Here is a 24,585-nt window from a genome sequence, read left to right as displayed (position 1 = left end):
GAGAGGCCACAACAGTGAGAGGCCCGCGTACCGCAAAAAAATAAAATAAAGTTAGATTGGGCTAAGGAAATAAACAGCAAGAGGCCTGGGGAAAACACATTAGATTGGGCCTTTCTGAAGAGGTGGGCTGAGACCGGAAGGATGAGAAGGAGCCAGCATGCGTTGAATCGGGGGAAGCGTGGAACAGGCAGGTGGAGGAGCCAGTCCAGTGCCCTGAAGAGGGAGGGCCGGGCTTGGTGGGTGCAAGTGACAGAAAAGAGACCAGAGCATGATGAGAGGGGGCAGCGGGAGGCAAGAAGCCCAGGACAGAGGGGGCCCGTCCACAGAAGGCTCAGTGGCCAAGGTCGGGGGTGTGGGTTTTGTCTTTGTCCTGTTTTCCTGAGATGAGTGGAGTTTGGGGAGAGTTTTATATGGGAAAGGTGTTGACTTTGACTCTTAGGGAGATGGGAGCCACTGGAGGCTTCTGTTCAGAAGGGGACAGGGTCTGACATCAGATCCCTCTGGCTGTGTTTGGCAGATAGACTGGAAGAGGCGAGGTGGGGAACAGGAGCAGTGGTTCAGACGGAAAATGATGGAGGGTGGCCAGGGAGGAAGCAGTGGGGGTGGGGAGAGGTGGTGGGTCCGTAAACGTATATTTGAGGGAGAGGCAGGAGAAGTTCATGGATTGGACATAGTAGATGTGTGATCCTAAGCAGCTGATAAAGATGTGCATCCTTACAGCTTGAGCACCGTGGATGGTGGCGCTGCTTTCTGAGATGGGAACGGCTCGGGCAGAGCACCTGTTATGCTCGTTATTAAATGGGGCAAGATGGAGCCAGGGGTACCTGTGACTCGATCCGGGTGAGAGGTGATGGAGGCGTGGGTTCAGGAGCTGTTTCGGAGGCGTGTGGACAGGAGGGTGCAGGAGAAGGAGAAACCAGGCCGACCCCTGGGGTTTGGGGCTTCAAGAACTGGGGGACGCTACGCGTCTGTTTCCAAGAAGGAGGGCAGGGGCTTTTCTGTGTTCGGAGCTGACGCCCCTGCCCTTGGCCCACGAGAAATATGTCTTGAAGAAATGAACGGACGGGAAAAGGCGAGAGCAGCACAAGTCTGGGGGTAAAAAAAAGCCTTTTCTTTGACAATCAGCGTCATCCCTAGGTTTTGCTTCTCCCGCAGAGATCATCGACGAGTACATCAAGGAGAATGGCTTCGGCCTGGAGGGGGCGCAGCCGGGCCCGGGCGAGGGGCTGCCGCGCCTGGTGTCCCGCGGGGCGGCCTCCCTAAGCACCGTCACCCTGGGCGCCGCGGCGCCCCCGCCCCCGGCCACGCCGCCGCCCTGGGGCTGCCCCCTGGGCCGGCTGGTGCCTCCGGCTCCGGGCCCTGGGCCACGGCCGCACCTCGTCATCACCGAGCAGCCCAAGCAGCGCGGCATGCGCTTCCGCTACGAGTGCGAGGGCCGCTCGGCCGGCAGCATCCTCGGGGAGAGCAGCACAGAGGCCAGCAAGACGCTGCCCGCCATCGAGGTGGGCACCAGGGGCGGGGGCGGCACCGGGGGCGGTGGGACTCGCGTGTCCCCCGCCCCGGAGATTCATATGCATGTATTTAATTATTCATGTATTTTATGGTGGTTATTATTATTGCTGTTGCTATTGTTGGAGCGGATGATACCACTGTCGCTTGACCTTAAATTTAAAGGGCATTCAGAGAAAGACCTTCTCCCCGGCAATTTGACAGTATTGGTCAAAATGATCATTGGTAGCCTCCCGGTTCACCAGTGAGGCCTTAAAAATCAGAGTATCTGGATTCGAATCCAGGTACTGCCTTGGGCAGGTTACTCGGTCCCTCTGTGCCTCCTCCTCTACAAAATGGGATAATACGGACTTCCCTGGCTGTCCAGTGGTTGGGACTCCACGCTTACACTGCTGGGGACCCGGGTTCGATCCCTGGTTGGGGAACTAGGATCCTGCAGGCCCTGTGGCCAAAAAAAAATTTAAAAACTGAATAATAATAATAACCAAGCACCTGGGGTTGTTGGGAGGAGTAAATGAGTTACTTATACACGCCAAGTACCTCCAACATGGTGAGTGCTCAATTGAGATAGCTTCTAGTATTGCTAGTATAATTATTATTATCATTATTACTCTTAGGCCAGGCCATTCCACTTCTAGGAACTTATCATGTAGATATGCCTGCATCTGGGTGAAAGGGGGACGTACAAGGTTCTCCCTTGCAGCCTTGTTTGTATAGAGAAGAATTGGAAGTTTCTGTGTTAATCATCAGGGGACTGGTGAAATAATCGATACATCTACCGATTGCAATCCTATTCAGCAGGGACAAATATATCTGTGTAAGTGTGCAGATAAATATAAATGCATACAGTTAATACAGAAAAAAGTTTAAATGCAGCCATCCCTTAAGTACTGATGTGGAAGTATCTATCTCCAAGATATATTAATTTTGTTTAAATTGAGGTGCAGAATTTTGTGGGTATTATACAGTTGACCCTTGAACAACATGGGTTTGAACTGGGTGGGTCCGCTTAAACGGGGATTTTTTTCAACAGTAAATACGATCCCCAGTTGTTGGAATCCCCCCAGGCGGAACCGCAGAAACACGGATACTGAGGACCAGCTATAAGTTATAGGTGGATTTCCCACTGCAGGCAGGGTCGGTGCCCCAGTGCTCCCTCCCCCCTCCCTACATTTTTGAAGGTAAACTGTACTACCCTGTGTGTGTCAAAAAGAGGGGAAAATAAGATTTTCAATTTGTATTTGGTAGTATTTGCATACAGAAACTCTGGAAAGGAAAACAAATACAGGTGAATTCTTTTTTGGAGGCAGTGCTGAATGGATAAGGTACAGACAAGATTTTCAACTATACCCGTCTTTATTTTATTTTTTATTTTATTTTTGACTGTGTTGGGTCTTCGTTGCTGCGCAGGCTTTCTCTAGTTGCAGTGAGCGGGGGCTGCTCTTCATTGCAGTGCGTGGGCTTCTCGTTGCGGTGGCTTCTCTTGTTGCAGAGCCCAGGCTCCAGTAGTTGTGGAGCTGGGGCTTAGGTGCTCCACGGCATGTGGGATCTTCCTGGACCAGGGCTCAAACCCGTGTCCCCTGCATTGGCAGGGGGATTCTTAACTGCTGTGCCACCAGGGAAGCCCTTTATTTTGTTTTAAAATTTTGAATCATATGACATGGATCAAAACGTTCAAAAATATGAAGAGTCATGTTAAATTAACATAATTTAAATTAAAATGAACAAAAGTCCCCCACTCCTGCCTCCAGGTTCCCCCCCCACACACCCAGAGGTAACCATTGTTATCAATATCTCATGGAGCCTTTCAGGAGTATTTTATGATTAATGATTATACAGGCAAATATATATATACGTATATACTCCCCTTTTGTACATAAAGGGGAGCGCGCGTGCGTGTGTATATATAAAATGTGTGGGGATTTTTGTTTTTTGGGTTTTTTTGGCCGTGCCACGCAGCTTGCGGGATCTTATTTCCCCAACCAGGAATCGAACCCAGGCCAGTGGAAACATGGAGTTCTAACCACTGGACCACCAGATTCCCTTCCAGAAGTTATTTGAGTGACACACATGAAGGAAATAATAGATGAACCGAGTCGTTCTCTACAGCCCTGCTTGTAATAGCGGGAAACAGGAAACAACGAAAATGTCCACCAATAGGAGACTTGCACAATATATTATCCTATATCCACCCGGCAGGATGAGATGGTAAAGAGAATAAGACAGCTTCAGTCATGCTGATGTGAGCTCAGCTCCAAGATATATTCTTAAGTTAAAAAAAAAACACATTTTAGGACTTCCCTGACGGTCCAGTGGTTAAGACTCCACGCTTCCACTGCAGGGGACACGGGTTCGATTCCAGGTGGGGGAACTAAGATCCTGCAAGCTGTGTGGCGTGGCCAAAAAAAACCCACACAACTTCTGGAAGTGGGATTGCCCGTCAAAGATGATTTGACGGCTGTTGCCAAATTGCCCTGCCCTGGGGGCTGCATGCTTGACTGTCTCTCCCAGTGATTTCTGAGAGGCCTGGTTCCTGTGCCTCTCCAATACAGAGACTTCATGTGTTTCTGGACCTTTGCCCAAGTGCCCATGGACCCTGAATTATGCGCTCACCATCCCACCAGCCCTGGATCCCGGGCTCATCTGATCCCTGACCTCCAGCTTCCTCCCTGGTGACCAGCTCTCAGTCTCCTCCACATTTCCCCCTACAAGACCGCCAGAGGGGTGCTGTTAAATTACACATCTGCTCCTCTCCCCTGTTCAGAATCCTCCTTTGGCTCCCTAGCACCCTCAGGAGGAAACCCAAGATCCTCCCTGAGCCTCTAAGACCTTTCATGGTCTGGCTCCCGCTGCCCATTCCCATCCAGCCCTCCTCACTCACCACCATCCAGCCACCAGCCCTTTGCCTGTGCCATTCCTCCTCCCTGGAGTGCTTCCCACCTATAGCCTGCTCACCTCCTATTCACCCGTGAGGCCTCAGCCCACCTCAGGGACGCCATCCCTGACCCCAGCCCCAGGTCCCAGCTCCCTCGTGTGAGATCTGTTTCCCTCTTCTCTTCCTCAGTGGGATTTGTATGCAGAGCTTTACTTGGGGGATTCGCAGAGCAACCCTGTCCTACCCCAACAAGTTTGGATTTTAGGGTCAGAAAGACTTGGGCTTTGGTCCTGGCTCTGCCATTTACCAGCTGTGTGGATTAGGGCAAGTCCAGTGCTTCCCTTGGCCTCAGTTTCCTCATCTGTAAAATGGGGATGACGCTCCTGCCCCCACAGGACACTGTGAGGAAACCAGGGAGATGGCCCAGCACTGGTGTGCAGGACCCCTTACTCAGACAGGTGGTTGTAGTTGTTGTTATTGGATTTGGCTCTAGGCGTTGTGGCCAGAAGTAGTGTGTTACCGGGACATTCTGGTGAAAAGAATGGTTTACTTTGAAACGTATATTCCATCACTGGCTTTTCAGGAATGGGCAAGTGTGGTACGGTTAAGGGGCAATTTGTAACCCCTCATTTATCTTTAAGCATTTTGTCTGTTTTTCCAATTTGATAAGGGATATTTTTTCAGCTTTATGTCTCAACTTTTTTGGAAAAATTTTAAACCTATGCAAAATAGACAAGGATAGTGCAATGAACACCCGTATCCTTTTGCCACATTTGCTTTATGCCTCTCTCTTGGTTTATTTTTTTGGCCATGCTGCGAGGCTTGTGGGATCCTAGTTCCTGGACCAGGGAACGCACCCGGGCCCTCGGCAGTGAAAACACAGAGTCCTAACCACCGGACCACCAGGGAATTCCCAATGCCTCTCTCTCTCTCTTTTTTTTTTTAAAATAAATTTATTTATTTTATTTACTTTATTTTTGGCTGTGTTGGGTCTTCGTTGCTGCACGCCAGCTTTCTCTACCTGTGGTGAGCGGGGGCTACTCTTTGTTGTGGTGTGCGGGCTTTTCATGGCGGTGGCTTCTCTTGTTGTGGAGCACAGGCTCTAGGTGCACAGGCTTCAGTAGTTGTGGCTTGCGGGTTCTAGAGCACAGGCTCAGTAGTTGCGGCGCACGAGCTTAGTTGCTCCGTGGCATGTGGGATATTCCTGGACCAGGGCTCGAACCCATGTCCCCTGCATTGGCAGGCGGATTCTTAACCACTGCACCACCAGGGAAGCCTGCCTCTCTCTTTATATAGACATTTACGGAGGAAGATTTGAAAGTGAGTCAGAGATATGACACTTCACTCAAAATGTTTCAGCCTGTATCTCTCAAGAGCCATGACTTTTTTCTACGATGTAGGTCCTGTCTAATCACAATGCTGTTATCACATTCTAGAAACGTAATATTCATGCAAGAATATTATCTAAGATTAAGTCCATAGTCTAATGATCCCAGCTGACCCCAGATATCCTTTATACCTGTTTTTTTTCTTGTCTGCTTGTTTAAAATCCAGTCCAGGATCACATGCTGCCTTTAGTTGTCAGGTGTTGCTATGGTCTGAATGGTTGTGTCCCCCCCCTCTCCAATTCATATATTGAAACCCTAACCCGGAAGATGATGGGGAAGGTCCCTTCCACCATGTGAGGTCACAGTAACACAGTCTGCACCCAAAAGAGGCCCTCACCAGAACCCAATCGTGCTGTCACCCTGATCTTGGGCTTCCAGCCTCCAGAACTGTCAAGAAATAAATTTCTGTTGTGTATACGCCACCCAGTTCATGGTATTTTGTCACAGCAGCCCAAACAGAGGAAGACAGGTGTCTTTGGTACCTTTTGACTTGGGTTCATTCCTCGGTCTGTCTGCATTTCAGGACAAGGACATTTGTGGAGGACGGGAAAGGCGTTTAGTAGAATGTCCCACATTCCGGGTTTATTGGCTGTTTCCAGATTAGATCAGGTTATTCATTTTGGTGGGAATACCCCAGCGGTGATGCTGTGGCCCTCTAGGAGTCTCACATCATGGCCATGGGGTCGCAGTTTAATATCTGATGCTGAGTCAGAGCCCGTGGTGAAGGTGGTGTATTAGTCAGCTCAGGCTGCCATAACAAAATACCACAGACTGCGTGCCTTGAACCAAGTCCAAAACCGAGCTATCGGCAGGGCTGGTTTCCTCTGAGGCCTCTCTCCTGGGCTTGCAGACGGCTGCCTTCTCGCTGTGTCCTCACTTGGTCTTTCCTCTGTGTCAGCACTGGTATCTCTTTGTGTGTCCAAATTACCTCTTCTTGTAAGGCCATTAGGAGACTGGATTAGGACCCACCGTAAGGCCTCATTAATTGACTCACCTCTTTAAAGGCTCTATCTCCAAATACCATCACATTCTGAGGTACTGGGAACTAGGGCTACAACATACGAATTTTGGGGGCGTGCAGTTTAGCCCATAACAGGGAGTGACCACCATTGCAAAGGTATAGATTTCCCTTTGTAATTAGTACATTACCTGTGGGGTGATACTGTGAGGCTGTTTTCCCCAACTTTTTATTTCTAAGTCTTTCCAGGCAGTTATTCTAGCTTTGTGTTGGCTTTGATTTCAAAGAGTTAGAACAGTAAATGTCCAACAATAGGGGGTGACCTGACTCCGAATTTCGATTTAGTATTTTCATCCTCATCTTTTAGAGGAGGAAACTGAGGCTCAGAGAGTGTAAGTTACTTGCACAAGGGTACAGAGCAAATTCATTGTAGTAATTACTGCCATTTACTAAGTGCTCTTGTGTGCCAGGTACTTAGTACCTATTTTACAGATAAGGACGGTAAGACCAGAGAGGTTTATCACACAGACGGCTAGTGGTAGAGCCTGGTTTGGTACCAGTTCTGACTGACTTCAAGGCCTAATGTCTATCCACAATCTCGCATGACATCTCAAAGATGAAAAGCTTTCGTGACTTCCCTGGCTGTCCAGTGGTTAAGACTCCGAGCTTCCACTGCAGGAGCCACAGGTTCGATTCTTGGTCAGGGAGCTAAGATCCCACATGCCACATGGTGCAGCCAAAAAAAAAGGGATGAAAAGCTTTCAGCCTTGCAGTCTTCATGACTCCTGAGATTGTTGACTCTGAGCTTTTCAGAATCTCGTAATGTTACATCAGGGAGCTGGTTAAACTAATGGTTTTAACCCATCTGAGTCAATGAAATTTGTCTACTCAATATAAATTGTCTACTCATAATCATCCCTGAAATCCATAATGCCCTAACTTTAGTATGAAGGAGAAATAAAAGGAAAATTATACAGCCTATACAAACACATTTATTTCATTATGTAAATGCTTGGGCACAGCCTCAGGGAAATGAAAACAAAGTAGCAGTTGCTTTGGATCTCATTAATACAGCAGCATGAATGCAGCCCGACCCAGTGTGGTGGACTAGGCGACTTAAATGCCACAGGTCCAGCGTGGCCACAGGTGACAGGATTTTCCAAAATGGTGAACAACTGGGAATTCCCTGGCAGTCCAGTGGTGCAGCAAAAAAAAAAAAAAAAGGCCACCAAAGTGGTGAACAATTCTCAGTTCAAACGAAACCAATCTTCTCTCAATTAATATGGTGATTGCAGTCCCTGAAAATTCGGTGTATTTGAAAGTTATGGGAAAAAATACTGTACATGTAAAACATGTAGGTTCTGGGTTCTGACCATTTAAAACAGGTTTGTCACTGGTGTGAATGTTGGCGGGACATTCAGAGGTCTTGCAGTACTTGTGTGGGACTGTCCTGGTATTGCAGGCTGTGTAGCATCTGTGACCCTGTACTGCCTGCTGTGGGTCCTGATCCCAGTATCAACCAGAATTGTCCTCAGTATCCCAAACGCCCCCTAGAGGGCAGTACTCCCTCACTGAGACGCACCTGTTCATTGTATTTTATAGGCACCGGCTTTACACATTCGGAGCAGGCTTTTGTGGTTCTTTCTTGCCAGTTAGGGCCCTGTGAGTGACCCAGGAAAGCCAAGCGGCCACGTGGGTCTGGGCCCTGTCTCAAGGGGCTAGTTTCTATCACGTGGCTGCTGAGTAGAAGTCCAGCCCCAGTTGCCATAACTTCCCTTTTAAAAAAGAGAATCTGGAAATCTGGAATAACGTGATGTCTCATACTTTTAAAATGTAAGCTCCAGATTTTCCCCAACTTTAAAAAAAATTATTTTATTGAAGTATAGTTGATTTACAATGTTGCATTAATCTCTGCTGTACAGCAAAGCGACTCAGTTATACATATATATATATACATTCTTTTTCATGTTCTTTTCCATCATGGTTTATCACAGGGTATTGAATAGAGTTCTCTGATATACAGTGGGACCTTGTTGTTTATCCATCCTATATATGAGATTGCATCTGCTAACCCCAGACTCCAAGTCCTTCCCTCCCCCACCCCGCCCCAACTTTTTATTCTGAAAAAAAAAATCCTTTAAATCTTTTTTTTCTAGGTTTTTTGTTTGTTTCATTGAGGTATAACTGATATACAAACAATGCATGTATTTAATGTACACATTTTGATGAGTTTAGATGAAAAAAACTTTAATCTCCAGAAAAAATAAAAGAGTACAATAAGCACCTGTGTACCCTTCACCTGTATGTACCAGTTGACATTTTGCCCCATTTGCTATATCTGGCACTCTCTCTTCATACACACAAACACACACATACACGCATGCACAGCGCTCACACACACACAAATACACATTGTGTTTTTTGCGGACCCATTTGCAGATAAGTTGTAAATATCATGTTATTTCACCTCTACATACTTCAATGGGGATCTCCTAAAAATAAGCTCCTGCATGTCTAGGACACTCATTACCATCCCTAGGAAAATTAATAATATTCTATAATATCATCTAATATACAGTCCATACTTAAATTTTCCAATTGTCCCCCAAATGTGTGTTTTATAATTGTTCCCCCCCAATCCAGGATCCAGTCAAGGAGCCTATGTTGCATTTGGTTATTGTGTCTCTGTAGCTTCTCTCCTCTTTTTTTGAAATTGAGTTATATTTGATCAAATCTTAAGTGTATAGCTCTAGGAATTTTGACATATATATATATATATATATATATACACTGTGTAACTACCAGCCAAGTCAAAATACATTTTTTGTTCTCTTTTAACCCAAAATATGACACCTGTATTTTTATTGTCTTTCTTGACACTAATATGTCTGACCAGATGACTGACCACAGTTTGGGCTTTTCTGATGTTTCCTCCTGATTAGATTCCGGTGATGCCCTGCTGAAGGGGCTGTCATAGAAGTGACGTGTTCTTCCCAGTACATCCCATCAGGGGATGCCTGTGTTATTTTGGCCCCGTAGTGGTGACGCTGACCTTGATCATATGGTTAAGGTGGTGTCTACCTGGTCTCTCCACAATTAGTATGTTATCTGTGGGCTGTACTTGGAGACCTTGTGTGCATGCAATTTTTTTAAAGTCGAGTGGCGAAAGAAAGCACATCTGTGGGGCAGCTCTCATATTATGAGGCCCCCAGGTTGGAAGCCTCCGGTTTAGGATCCCGGAGGGGTCTTCGGCAAACATTCCTCCATCGTCGGGGGAGAGGGGAGGGGCGGGGAACTACCAAAGGAGGCTTGGATGGGTGCAGGTGTTTGCAAAGGGACCCCAAGAGCACCTGTCTTCCGCAGCTCCGGGATTGTGGAGGGCTGCGGGAGGTGGAGGTGACCGCATGCCTGGTGTGGAAGGACTGGCCTCACCGCGTTCACCCTCACAGCCTCGTGGGGAAAGACTGCACGGACGGCGTCTGCAGGGTGCGGCTCCGGCCTCATGTCAGCCCCCGGCACAGGTACCTGAGCCCTGACCCCTCACCCTTGGTCGTGGAGATTTTGAGGGGCTGAGGATCACCCCGGAAAACCTTAGGAGCAGGGGCAGCTTAGCCACACTCTCCCCACTGCATTTCCTAGATGGGGAAACTGAGGCCTGGGGGCCGTGGAGGGTCTTACCTAGGCCTGGAACCCTGCCGCACACGCATTCACACGCATTATATTTATCCCCATTTTGTAGAGGAGGAAACTGAGGCTCAGAGAGGCGAAGGAGCCCAGATAGCCAATGGCAGAGCTGGAGTTTGACTACAGACCTGACTTAGCTGCAAGTCCCATTCTTTCTTTCGCTTTATAATTTATATGCTTTTAATTTAAACATTTAAAGGTTCAGAAAGGGTGTGCAGTGAAAAATAAATTTCCTTCCATCTTTGGTCCTCTGGACACCAGTGCCTCTTTCTGGAGGCAGCTAAAGATATGCTACGCATATATATTTTTTTCCTTCCCTCATGAATGGTAGCAGACATTTGCACCTTGTTTTTATGTTCCAGTACATCTTAGAGATCATTCCTGTCAGTACATTTAGAGCTGCCCTATCCTTTTTATTGACTGCATAGTATTCCTATGTATGGATGCACACAATTAATTAAGTCCCTATGAATGGGCACCCACAATGGTTCCAATCTCTTGTTGCTCTATTACTAACTGTGCTTCAGTGAACAGCTTCACGTATATACACTTTCTTCTGCAGGATGAATTCCTAAAAATGAAATTGCTGGCCCCAAGTCTGTGCGTTTATACTTTTAGTGATTTATAAACTTAGTGAAAATGTCAGCTCCATGAAAGCAGGGATTTTATCTCTTTTGTGCCCTGCTGTATCCCCCAGTGCCTAGCACGGTCCCTGGCACACAGTAGGTGCTCAGGAAATATTGGTAGAATGAATGAATACTGCCATGTTGTCCTCCAATATGTGATTGCTGGGGCAACTTACAGTCCTGCCAGCAATGGGTGAGAGTGCCTGATTCTCCACAATATCTCCAGCAGAGGGTTTTGTCAGACGTTTTGATCTCTGCTGTTTGGATGAGTTTTTTTTTTTTTAAATTGGCATCACATTGCTGTTTAATTTGCAGTTTTCTTATTATAACTGAGGTCAACAGGTGCTTTCCTGTGGTAAAGATAAGTTCTCTCAAGAATCCTCCACACCCCTGAAAGGTTTGAACCCCAGTCCCCTCCCAATGCTGGGACCCCTGGGCCTGGGGGGCTTCAGCCTCTGAGACTGTGAGCCCTGAGACAGTACCTACCAGAGCCGTCCTGTGGGTTAGGGCTACACCTGCCCCCTCAGGATTACCCCCTTCCCCCCTTCCCCCCGACTCAGCTTTAACAACCTGGGCATCCAGTGTGTGAGGAAGAAGGAGATCGAGGCCGCCATTGAGCGGAAGATTCAGCTGGGCATCGACCCCTACAATGGTGAGTCCCCACGCCTAGCCTCAGCCTCCTGTCCTCTCAGACCCCTCCCCCCCTCCGCCACCCCTGTCCCCTCGCCTGCTCCAGTGTCCACCATCGCCACAGCCCCATCCCTTCCCTGTCCCCCATCCCCCCACCAGGGTCTCCACCCCCCACACTCAGCCTTCCCGTATCTCTCCCACAGCTGGGTCCCTGAAGAATCATCAGGAGGTGGACATGAATGTTGTGAGGATTTGCTTCCAGGCCTCATACAGGGACCAGCAAGGACAGATGCGCCGGATGGACCCTGTGCTCTCTGAGCCCGTCTACGACAAGAGTGAGTCGAGGGTGCTGTTCCATTAGGATTGTCTTTGGCTGCAGGTACCAGAAAGCCCCACATACAATGGCATGAACAAACAGGGAGTTCTTTTTTTTTTTTTCTCAGTTATTAAGGCTGTTCCTATTGATTCAGCTGCTCAGCTGTATCAGGGTGCTGGTTCAGCAGCGCTGTGATTCTCTTGGGCTTTCCCTCATGGTCCTGAGCTGGCTGCCACAGCTCCATACATCGTGTCTGTGTTCAAGGCATGATGGGCAGTGACACCCTGTGTGGTGTGCAGGCTGTACACTGCCCAATTCTAGGGGTCAGCATTTACTAGCCTCTGGGAATGGGGCTTTCTGGTGTTGCAGAATGCACAACCAGTACAACTATACTAGGCAGCCCTTGAGAAGGGGCAGCATGAGTAATAATCTCTCTCTCTTTCATAGAGAAAATAATATATTCCTCAGAATCACCCTGGTAGACATCTCCTTATGTCTCATTGGCCAGAACTTGGTCCCGCAGCCACCCTTAGTTGCAAGAGAATCTGAGAAAGCAAGCATTTAGGTTTTTCATCCTCTATAGAGGGGTACAGGTATGGAAGAGGAGATTGGGAATGGCTGTTAGATTTTAGCCAGCCTACAGTGACTGCCACAGGCATCAAAATGGGCAGGGATATTAATTCAATCAGGACTTTTATGGGTGCAAGAGATAGAATCCCAACTCAAATAAGGAAAAAAAGAATTTGTTCCATTAACTAAACATATCCAGAGGTAGCACAGTGCTTCAGGTCTGGCTGCATCCAGGTTCTCAGTGATGTCATTAGGGATCTCTTTCCATCTCTCAACCATGCTTCCTTTATGTTAGAGTCACTCTTGGCAGGGCCCTCCCATGCAGGGGCCAAATAACTGTACGCAGCTCTAGTCTTACATCCTACCAGCATGACACTTCTCCCCGGCTCCCAAAGAGAGATTCTCTGACTCAGTATTTTTGCTCAAAGTCCCAGGGCTGTCTCTCATTGGCCTAGTTTTAGTCATGTCCTCCTCTCTGACTAATCAGCTGTAGCCAGAAGGAGGCGATGCTCTGATTGGCCAGGTCTAGGGCAAATGATCACTGCTGAGCTGGGAGTGGGCTCCGCCCTACCCAATCCCCATGACTGAGGTGGGGGGTGGTTCCTTAAAGGAAAACTGGGGTGTGGGGGGGCTGTTAACAGAAGAAGGGCCAGGACTGCTAGACTGGCAAAACAACATGTGTCTACTACAAGTTTCAGGCCATTAGCCCTCATCTAAGACTCATCCCTGACTCCTGACCCCACCAACCCCTCCCTGAGGTCTCAGGGTCTCCCTTTTGGGCAGACACTCACTGGACCTCAGCACAGAGGACTCATAATTGTCCATTAGCCCCTCCTGCCTGGATCAGGCACCCTGGCTTCTCCATTTCCCACCTCTCCACACCCCGGAGTGGGCACCCATGGGGTACCTGGTAAGGGTTTGATGGCTGAATTCTCATTTTTTCTGTGTGCCCCGTCCTCTCCTCTTTCCCAGAGTCCACAAACACGTCAGAGCTGCGGATTTGCCGAATCAACAAGGAGAGCGGGCCGTGCACCGGTGGCGAGGAGCTCTACCTGCTGTGCGACAAGGTGCAGAAAGGTGAGGGGCCTGGGGCAGCGAGTGGGTGGAGTGGGGTCTGCCGGCTTGCAGGGGCAGCTGGGGAGCCCGGAGGATGAGAGGGTGAAGAAGAGCCAGTTAACCAGGGGAGCCGAATAGAAGGGTCCAGAGCTTTGCTTTTGGAGGCCGACAGAAACAGCCAATTGATTCATTCATTCACTCACTGAGTCACTCACTCAGCTGCTCACTCATTCATGAACAAAGAAGGAGGCGCAAACAAACAAACAGTGCTGGTCTGCGCTGCGTACCTGGCAGGCCTTGCCATCATGAGCTCCGGGGGGACTCTGGTATTAAAATCGTGGAGTTGCACAAATAAATGCTTTATGACAGTTGGATCAGGGCTACGAATGGAGAAAATGGACGATGTTTCCACATGATTCACATGTGTTCAAATGTCAAAACCCTTTTTCAAATAGGGTTTTGGGGTTTTTTTTGTTGGTTGTTTAAAAAAATTTTTGGCCCGCGCCCCCTGCATTGGAAGCGCAGAGTCTTAACCAGAGTCTTAACCATTGGACCAATTAAAAACAGGGTTTTTTTAAAACCTGGGGGAGAGTTTTCTCTTTTTTCTTTTCTTAATATTTATTTGGCTGTGCTGGGTCTTAGTTGCAGCACGTGGGATCTTCGTTGCTGCATGCGGGATCTTTTTTTTTTTTTATTCCACATTTATTTATTTATTTATTTAAATTTTATTTATTTTTGGCTGCCTTGGGTCTTCGTTGCCGCGCGTGGGCTTTCTCTAGTTGTGGCGAGTGGGGGCTACTCTTCATTGCGGTGCCCACGGGCTTCTCATTGCGGTGGCTTCGCTTGTAGAGCACGGGCTCTAGCCACGCAGGCTTCCGTAGTTGCAGCACGTGGGCTCAGTAGTTGTGTCTCGCGGGCTCTAGAGCGCAGGTTCAGTAGTTGTGGTGCCCGGGCTTAGTTGTTCCGTGGCAATTGGGATCTTCCTAGACCAGGGATCGAACCCCAGGCCCCCTGCATTGAGTCTTAGCCACTGGACCACCAGGGAAGTCCCTCTCTTTTATTGTATATATCTTTTCTCTATCCTTTGTATCTTCTATCATGTGACTCTATTATAAATAACATCACCACCAACAGAAGAGCAAACATTTACCTTGCTCTTTTATTATTATTATTTTTTGCGGTACGCGGGCCTCTCACTGCTGTGGCCTCTCCCGTTGCGGAGCACAGACTCTAGACGCACAGGCTCAGTGGCCATGGCTCACGGGCCCAGCCGCTTCGCGGCATGTGGGATCTTCCCGGACCAGGGCACGAACCCGCGTCCCCTCCATTGGCAGGCGGACTCTCAACCACTGCGCCACCAGGGAAGCCCTACCTTGCTCTTATTATTTTTTTTAATTTTTAAATTAAATTTATTTATTTTATTTATTTATTTTTGGCTGTGTGGGGTCTTCGTTGCTGCGTGCGGGCTTTCTCTAGTTGTGGCAAGTGGGGGCTACTCTTTGTTGCAGTGCGTGGGCTTCTCATTGCGGTGGCTTCTCTCATTGTGGAGCACGGGCTCTAGGCGCGCGGGCTTCAGTAGTTGTGTCTCGCGGGCTCTAGAGCGCAGACTCAGTAGTTACGGCTCACGGGCTTAGTTGCTCCGCGGCATGCGGGATCTTCCCGGACCAGGGCTCGAACCCGTGTCCTCTGCGTTGGCAGGCAGATCCTCAACCACGGCGCCACCAGAGAAGCCTATCTTGCTCTTATTAAGTGCCAGACTCTGTCCTAAGCACTTTGTATGCGTCATTTATTCAATCATCTAATTGCCTAACAGTTCTATGAGGTAGATTCTCTTATTCCCTGTTTACAGATGAGGAAACCGAGGCACAGAAAGATTAAGTAACTTGCTCAAGGTCACAGAGGTAGTCAGGTAGAGACAGGATTTGAATCCAGGTGGTCTGTGCTTCTGGGAGGAAAAGTAAAAAATAAAGAAAGGGAGTTGAAAAAAAATCAGGAAGATGGTGAAAAAGTAGTATCTGGAGATAGATAATGCTGAGGAAGGGGATAGAGAGAGATGGCTGGAGGTGTTGTGGGGCACAGTTTGACTTAGTGGGGCCAGGGAGGACCGCTCCCAGGAGGTGACACTGGAGCCACGAAGAATCTGTGTGGCCATGTGAGGAAGAGTGTTCCAGCAGAGGGAACAGCAAGTGCAAAGGCCCTGTGGTAGGAGCAGGCCTAGTTGTTGGAGGAACAGTGAGACCAATGGGGCAGGAGGGCAGTGAGAAGGGAGGAAGGTAGGAGAACATGCTACAGCCTCAGGAATCCACCCCCCACAATCCTTTCTCAGGTTGTATGGTTATATAGTTAACGTCTATCTCCATCCCCACCCTCCCACCACTGGGTTGTCTGGGCAGGACCTGGGAGTATCCTGGTGAGCAGCTGTGTCCCCAGAACCACCCAGTCCAGGGCCAAGCACACATGAGGTTCTCAGGGAAAAAAAACAAACAAACAAACTTTTTTTTTTTCCCTGATTCTCTCTCTCTCTCTCTCTCTCTCTCTCTCTTTTCTTTTTTCCTGCAAGGTTTACTCTTAAAACAAAACATTTTAACTATCTTAAAGTGTATACTTCATTGACATTTAGTACATTCCCAAGGTTGTGCCACCACCACTCTCTAGTTCCGGAACATTTTCATCACCCCAGAAAGAAACCCAGTACCCATTAGGCAGTGACTCCCTATTCCCCTCTCTTCCAGCCTCTGGCATCCACCAGTCTATTTTCCGTCTCTATGGATTTACCTATTTTGGACATTTTATATAATAGAATCATACAATATGTGGCCTTTTATGTCTGGATTCGTTTACTTAGCGTAATGTTATGAAGGTTCATCCATGCTGTAGCAGGGATCAGTGCTTTGTTCCTTTTTATAGCTAATATTCCATATGTGGCTATATCCCATTTTGTTTATCCATTCATCAGTTAATTGGCATTTGGGTTATTTTCACCTCTTGGTTATTATGAATAGTGTTGTTTTAGACATTTGTGTATAAGTTTTTGTTTGAACACCTGTCTTCAATTCTTTTGGATATGTACCCAGGAGTGGGAGGTTCTTATAAGATTTTGAATGAATGAGCAAACGGTTATTGGGTGGCTCCTCTGTGCTGGGTTCTGTGCTAGGCAGTGCTGGGACATAGCAGTGACAGAGACAGGCCCAGCCTCTGCCCTCACAGGGCTCTCAGTTTAGAGGGAGGTAGGGAAAGATAGACAAATTACAAATGTGAGTAATGCCGAGAGGGAAGAAGACAAAGTGCTGAGATTAAACAACAGGAAGTCCAGACATTGTCCGGGCATCTGGGAAGGCTTCCCAGAGGAGGTGATATTTGAGATGAAATCTGAGGAATGCCAAGGAGGCTGTTAGGAGCCTGGGAATTGGGGTCAGGGCAGGGAAACTGTTCCTGCCCTGGGTGAATGATTCGAGGTACATGTGAGTCCTGTTCCATTATTCACTCACTGACTGATCTCGGGCAGGTGACTTCACCACCCTGAGCCTGTTTCCTCATCCCTAAAATGAGCTGGTGTTAGGATGAGATGGGATCCCATGTACCTAAAAACTACACTACAGAGAGTTAGCATTTACTGAGGATTTCCTGAGTGCCAGACCTGGAGCTAGTATTTTGCATAATACTAATAAAAACTATCATACTTAACATGGACTGAGCACCTATCATGTTAAGCCCTCTTCTAAGCCCTTTTCTTGGAGTGACTCATTTAATCCTCCTAACAACTCTTGTGAGGTGAGTACTATGACTTTCCCTCTTGAAGGTGAAGAAACTAGGCCCAGAGCTATTAGTAACTTCCTCAAGCTGTAGGAGCTGGTGGTGAAGAGCTCTAGCCTGCCTGGATCCCCATCTTGGCTCCACCACTTGCTGACTCTGTGACCTTGGACAAGTGACTTAACCTCCCTGTGCCTTTGCTTTCCCCTCAATATAATGGACTTCCTAAAGGTAGTTTATTCATAGGATTATTATGTGTCTTAGAGGCAAACCATGTCTTTCCAACACATATAAAGCACATTGTGGAGTGGAGTATGTGGAGTTAGTGTGATGAGAGGCAATGCAACAAGACAGGAAAAAGAAATAGTAGGCAGAGTAGCATACTGAATCCTGACTATTCTGCTACCAGCTGTATGACCTTGGGTTAGTCTCTTAAACCCTCCAAGCCTCGGTTTCCCCATCTATGAAGTGGGTGTCTAGAAAAGAGTTAACATAGCAGGTCTGAGACTGTTAGCCTTTGGAAGCCCAGCTTACAAGGTTGACCCTTGGCTGGCTTTTGGGAACTTTGAGAGGGCTCTTACCATTCCCTGACTGTTAAGAGTGGCTCACTGTACCTAAACCGTACAAACAATATGGTTTGTGTGGATCATTTGCTTTCCTTCTGGGAGTCTGGAATTTTGATATGTGCCAGTTAGAGGGAGCCTACTTGACCAACTCCCAGTAAAAACCCTGGGCAGTAAGTCTCTAATGTGCTTCCTTGGTAGAAGCATTTCATGTGTGTTGCCACTGGGGGCAGCAGTGTGCGGTGTGCATGTTCTGTGTGACTCCCCTGGGGAGAACTCTTGGAAGCTGGCACCTGGTTTCCTCTGGACTTCGCTCCAGGCACCTTTCCTCTTTACTGCCTGTGCATCTATCTTTTTGCTGTAATAAATCATAGCCATGAGTACAACTATATGCTGAGTCCTGTGAGTCCCCTTAGTGAATCACTGAATCTGATGGTGGTCTTGGGGGCCCCTGATGAGGTGGAAATATTCATTCTACCTGCCTTTTGGATTGTTAAAGGATTAGATGAGTGTGTGTGTGTGTGTGTGTGTGTGTGTGTGTGTGTGTATGTCAGTGACTGGCACACGGTAGGTGCTCAACCGAAAGTTAGCTGCCACTATGATTAGTTTTATTATGATTAGTTTTATTCTTAGAAATATTGGTGTTGGTTTTGGGGGAGGCTAAGTGAGTTGGGTGTCCGGTGGACCAGTGTCCTGGCTCAGCTGACGCCCGCACTTTCCTGCCAGAGGATATATCGGTGGTGTTCAGCAGAGCCTCCTGGGAAGGCCGGGCTGACTTCTCCCAGGCCGATGTGCACCGCCAGATTGCCATTGTGTTCAAGACACCACCCTACGAGGACCTGGAGATTGTTGAACCTGTGACGGTGAACGTCTTCCTGCAGCGGCTTACTGATGGGGTCTGCAGTGAGCCTCTGCCCTTCACGTACCTGCCTCGGGACCATGGTAACCACGGCCACCCAGGGTGACCCACCGCCCCAGAGACTAGGTCTTTGGTCTTGCTTGGGGTGACCCGAAGGGGAAAGGGGAAGAGGCAGAAGTGGAATGCAGGCTCAGAGTTGCACAGACTGGGGTTCAAATCCTGGTCTGCTGCTTACTGGCTGTGCGATCTTGGCTTCTCCTAGCCTCAGACGCCTCCTGTGCAAAATGGAAATAATAATAGTACCCATTTTATGACATCTTGGGACTATTTAATCAATCCTCCCCTCAGCATGCCTGCTCACGCCTGGCCCTCGCTGGGTAGTGCTGGGAACATAGTGGTGACTGAGACAGCCCCAGCCCTACCCTACGAGGCTCATAGTCTTATGGGGAGAGGGGGACAGATCCATTCCCATACAGTGACAACCAGAGTGGGCAGGGCTGGGATTGGAATTGCTTACGGAACTCGGATTGCCCAGAGTGGGGCACCTGACCCAGCCTTTAGGGCTCAGGAAGAGCTTCCTAAAGGAGGGGACGGCTGACCTGAGGATGGGAGGATGACTAAGCAATTCTCCAGGGAAGTGGTAAGAGTTGAGGAAGAGTGTTTTAAGCAGTGGGAACAGCAAGTGCAAAGGCCCTGAGGCAGGATTGTGCCTGGGACGTTCCAGTGTAGCTAGAAGTGGATTTGGGTTTTATTCTGATTAAGATGTGGACATCTATTTGCATTGGTTGGGCAAAAACCAGAACTGCAAAACAACTTCCCAAATGGTCTCTATAATTAATTCTTCATTAATTCTTATTTTTAATGGATTATTTTGCATGCCTCCGGTATCTCCTAAACAGACAGCTACGGTGTGGACAAGAAGCGGAAACGGGGGCTGCCCGATGTCCTTGGGGAGCTGAATAGCTCTGGTGTGTTCCCTCTGCCCCTTTTCACATCCCTCTCCAGGTTACTGGGAGGGGATGACTGACCCCACTGCCCTGGCCCACCCCAGGTTGGGGAGGAGGGGCTGTTGGGATCCAGGGGTCCTCATCTCTGCCTTCCCTCAGACCCCCATGGCATCGAAAGCAAACGGCGGAGGAAAAAGCCGGCCTTCCTGGATCACTTCCTGCCCGGCCACGGCTCAGGTGGGTCCTGGCTCAGTGCAAGCCCCTGCCCACAAGGTGGGCTGAGGGTGAGCTGCAGCCCTGCTTTTCTGGCCTTTTCAGGTGCCCCAGGAGCTCCTACTAGGGCAGTGCCTCACCACTTAGCCAGCAACATAAAGTGGAAAGAATAGTGGTTCTGGACACAGTCTGGAGGCTCTGATCTCCACTGGGCCATTTACCTGCTGTGTGACCTTCACCAAGTGGCTCTACCTCTCAGAGCCTCAGGGCTCCTCTGAAAAGTCTCACCACATACCTACCTCACTGACCTTTTAACATTTAATGCACTTATTTTTACAGACACTATATAATGATCACATAACTGCTTTGTGCGTGCTTACTCACTTAATCTGGGTCATCACCCTGGGGGGGTGGGTGCTGTCATCTCCCCCCACGTCCCACCCCCATTTTACTGGTGAAAACCTTGAGGCCCAAAGAGGCGATGTCTCTTGCCCAAGGTCACACAGCCAGTCTGAGGTGGAGCGGGGAGCTGCACCTGGGCATAGGTTTAGATTAGTGATGACATGTGAAACCAGTAGTAGGGAGTAGACGGTGGATAAATGGGGGTGGTGTCAGAGCCAGCCAGCTTTGAATTCAGCCACCCTCTGGGCTCTTCTACTGCGGCCTTCGTCTCAACTCACATGCCAGCCTCCAGTTCCCATGAAGTCTAACCCGGTCTGGCTGCCATCCAAAGCCTCCCCACTCGCTGACCACTAGCTCTAAGAATGCTGTCCCCAACACCCCAGCTACCCCACGGCGCCCAGCTCCCAGCCAGCTGCCAACCACTCAGAGTCTGCTGAGCCTGGACCACTCCAGCCAGTCCCACCCTGAAGGTTTCAATTATCACCTGTTGTCCCCCCAACTCACTGTAACCAATGCCCAACAGCTCTGCCCCTAGAAACCCCCAATCCTAGTCCATTTCATCAACCTTCGATTCCCAATCCCCAAAGCCTCTCCTCATCAGCCACCCGTCATTCATCCACTTGTTCTATCACCCCGATTTCCCAGTGTCTAAAGTTCCCCTCTCTCATCCTTGTGGCAAAGCTGCCCTAGCACTAGAGTGTGATGGTTAGGAGCATGGCCTCTGGAATCAGACTGGGTTTGAATTTGAGGACACAATTTATCCACTGTATGACCTCTTTGGGCCTCAGTTTACTTAACTTGCAGATGGAGACCCCCCCTCCTAGGGTTCCTTCCAGAATTTAGTGAGGTCACATCACACAGTTATTTAGCACAGTGGCTGACATAGAGTTGGTGCCCAGGAGATGTTAGGAACTTGCCAGAAAGCAGGAATGCCACCTGCATTTGTTTAACTGCATTTGATCATGTTTAACTGCATTCATAGCAAAACCCCAAATAACAGGGGCTTCAGTAGGATAGAACATTATTTCTCCTCTCACATAAACACAGTCCAGAGGTAGGTAGTCCATGGATGGTTTGGTGGCTGCATGATCATCAGAGACCCAAACTCCTGCCATTTTCAGCTCATAGTTTCCACCTCATGGTCCAAGGTGGCTGTTGCAGCTGCAGCCATCACACCCACATTTCAGCCAGCAGCACTTCGTCACATCAAGCTACAAGGGAGGCTGGGAAATGAGAGTTCCAGCAGTGCAGCGTCTCTTTCTGAGACAAGTGTAGTCAGCCTTTGCTGGTGAGGTTTGTCTTGTCTCGAAAAGAGAGACTCTCCCACAGTGACACTTACCATTTTACTATACAATTTTGGGACTTGTGACTTCTCCCTTGGGTCTCCCATGGTGTGGATGTTTCACTTTTCGGGTTGTCTTTATTTTGGGGGGGGCTTTGGAGCCTCCTCTTCCTCATTCTTGGGGAAAACTCCCTAGCACTACAGGAGCATGGTCTCAACCCTGCTTCTGCAACTCACCTGTGGACTGCAAGTTATTTTGCCTGTTTGCTTATTAAATGAGAATGATCCTATTTTTAGTTTATTTATTTATGTATTTATTTATTTATTATTTTTTTATTTTTTGCGGTATGCGGGCCTCTCACTGTTGTGGCCTCTCCCGTTGCGGAGCACAGGCTCCGGACGCGCAGGCTCAGTGGCCATGGCTCACGGGCCTAGCCTCTCCGCGGCATGTGGGATCTTCCCGGATCGGGGCACGAACCCGTGTCCCCTGCATCGGCAGGCGGACTCTCAACCACTGCGCCACCAGGGAAGCCCTATTTTTAGTTTTTTGAGGAACCTCCAAACTGCTTTCCACAGTGGCTGTACCAATTTACACTCCCTTGCCAACATTTGCTATTCGTGTCTTTTTTTTTTTTTTTTTTTTGCGGTACACGGGCCTCTCACTGTTGTGGCCTCTCCCGTTGCGGAGCACAGGCTCCAGACGCGCAGGCTCAGCGGCCATGGCTCACGGGCCCAGCCGCTCCGCGGCATGTGGGATCCTCCCGGACCGGGGCACGAACCCACGTCCCCTGCATCGGCAGGCGGACTCTCAACCACTGCGCCACCAGGGAAGCCCCTATTTGTGTCTTTTTGATGATAGCCATCCTGACAGGTGTGAGGTGATATCTCACTGTGGTTTTTATTTGCATTTCTCTAATGATTAATAATGTTGAGCATCTTTTCATGTGCCTTTTGGCCAACTGTAATGTCTTCTTTGGAAAAATGTCTGTTCAGGTCTTCTGCCCATTTTTAAATCGGGGTGTTTTTGATGTTGAGTTGTATGAACTGTTTATATTTTGGATATTAACCCCTTATCAGTCATATCATTTGCAAATACCATATGACCCAGTAATTCCACTCCAGGTATGTATTTAAAAAAGAATGAAAACACTAATTTGAAAAGATACACACACCCCAATGTTCATAGAAGCATTATTTACATTAGTCACGAAATGGAAGCAACCTAAGTGTCCATCAATAAATAAATGGATAAAGAAGATGTGGTACATATACACAATGAAATACTACTCAGCCATAAAAAAAAAAAGAGAATTTGCCACTTGCAGCAACATGGATGGACTTGGAGGACATAAGCTTAGTGACAGAGAAAGACAAATACTGTATGATATCACTTACATGTGGAATCTTAAAAAAGAAAAAAGCTAGTGAATATAACAAAAAAGAACCAGACTCACAGATACAGAGAACAAACTAGTGGTTACCGTAAGGAGAGGAAAGGGAGGAGGGACAAGATAGGGGCAGGGGATTAAGAGGTACAAACTACTATGTATAAAATAAATAAGCTATAAGGACATATTGTACACTACAGGGAATATAGCCAATATTTTATAATAACTATAAGTGGAGTATAACCTTAAAAAATCGTGAATTACTATGTTGTACACCTGGAACATATAATATTGTACATCAACAAAATTATTGTAACAAAAAATTACCAAAAAATTGTAATTATTTTGTAGTTACAAATATTTTGTATTTTGTAATTTAAAAAATTATTGTAACAACAACAACAAAAAAAGGGAGGTAGAGAACGGTGATAGTCCCTACTCAGAGTTTCTTCTTGGCATTATAGGAGGCCACACCGATAAAGCATTTAGCAACAGAGGGGGCATTTGAGTTAGGGCCTGGCCGGAGGTCGACCCTAAAAGCCCGCCATACTCTCTTCTTTCTTCTCATCCCTGCAGGCCCGTTCCTCCCGCCATCAGCGCTGTTGCCAGACACAGACTTCTTCCCGGGCACCGTATCCCTCCCAGGCCTGGAGCCCCCTTGCGAGCCGGACCTCCTGGACGACGGCTTTGCCTACGACCCCGCTGCCCCCACGCTTTTCACCATGCTGGACATGCTGCCCCCAGCGCCACCACTCACCAGCGCTGTCGCGGGCAATGGGGGTGCAGGGGCCGCGGTCGGGGAGCCCCCCGGCCCCGAGCCGCTGACGCTGGACTCGTACCAGTCCCCAGGCCCCGGGGACGGAGGCACTGCCAGCCTCGTGGGCAGCAACATGTTCCCCAATCAGTACCGCGAGGCGGGCTTTGGGGGCAGCCTCCTGTCCCCGGGGCCTGAGGCCACGTAGCCCCCGCGGCGCTGGAGGAGAGGCGCTGGGTGGGGAGGGAGGTGGAAGGGGCCGTGCGAACCCAACCAGGATATCCAGCACCCCCATACCCTTGGGCGGCCCTTGGTCAGTCTTCCGACGTTCTCATCCTTCTGAATCGGACATCTTCAGCGCTGGCGAGAAACTCCGTAGCATCGGTTTCCCCTGAGCCCATTTTACAAGTGAGAAAACTGAGTCTGGAGAGGAAAAGGGGCTTGCTTGGCTCTCAAGCGCTAGCTTGTTAAAGCTGCTGCCTCAGCCCTCACAAGCGGGGACACCTCCAGGCGGATTCTGTTGTGTACATATAGGAGGGTGCAGATCCTCGCCCTCCGTCCCCAGGCTTGAAGGTGGGGGGTAGGTTGTTTGTTCTGAGTCTTCCCAATAAATATGAGATTTTGAGCCTTGGGGGTCTCTTCTCTTCTCCGCTTGAGAAACAACCGGGGCCCTTACGTACCGTCTCCAGGATCTCCTGACACACTGCTCGTCTCCTCCAAGCCCCGCCCCTCCCTCCTCGCCCGAATATAGGCCCCGCCCCTCGCGTGAGCGGAAGCACCCTCCGCCAGGCTCCGCCCCTCCCCCGTCACTCAGC

At 48.7% G+C, this 24,585-nt stretch overlaps 1 protein-coding gene across 1 annotated transcript in view; it reads left to right on the top strand.

Annotated features, from left to right (window-relative positions):
* The window catches only part of RELB (RELB proto-oncogene, NF-kB subunit), a 29,690-nt gene extending 5,307 nt beyond the window's left edge, over positions 1 to 24,383 (top strand). Inside the window, exons 4-12 of the mRNA XM_060083107.1 lie at positions 1,156 to 1,502; positions 10,094 to 10,251; positions 11,601 to 11,692; positions 11,874 to 12,005; positions 13,529 to 13,633; positions 18,652 to 18,867; positions 19,684 to 19,752; positions 19,891 to 19,968; positions 23,593 to 24,383. Coding sequence (XP_059939090.1) covers positions 1,156 to 1,502; positions 10,094 to 10,251; positions 11,601 to 11,692; positions 11,874 to 12,005; positions 13,529 to 13,633; positions 18,652 to 18,867; positions 19,684 to 19,752; positions 19,891 to 19,968; positions 23,593 to 23,978 — 1,583 coding nt within the window. The 3' untranslated portion in view covers positions 23,979 to 24,383. The remainder of the gene's footprint in view (positions 1 to 1,155; positions 1,503 to 10,093; positions 10,252 to 11,600; positions 11,693 to 11,873; positions 12,006 to 13,528; positions 13,634 to 18,651; positions 18,868 to 19,683; positions 19,753 to 19,890; positions 19,969 to 23,592) is intronic.
* The last annotated feature ends 202 nt before the right edge of the window (positions 24,384 to 24,585 follow it).

The sequence above is a fragment of the Mesoplodon densirostris genome, chromosome 19 (genome assembly GCF_025265405.1).
Source record: "Mesoplodon densirostris isolate mMesDen1 chromosome 19, mMesDen1 primary haplotype, whole genome shotgun sequence".
NCBI classification, from domain to species: domain Eukaryota; kingdom Metazoa; phylum Chordata; class Mammalia; order Artiodactyla; family Ziphiidae; genus Mesoplodon; species Mesoplodon densirostris.
This window is presented reverse-complemented; position numbering and strand designations above follow the sequence as displayed.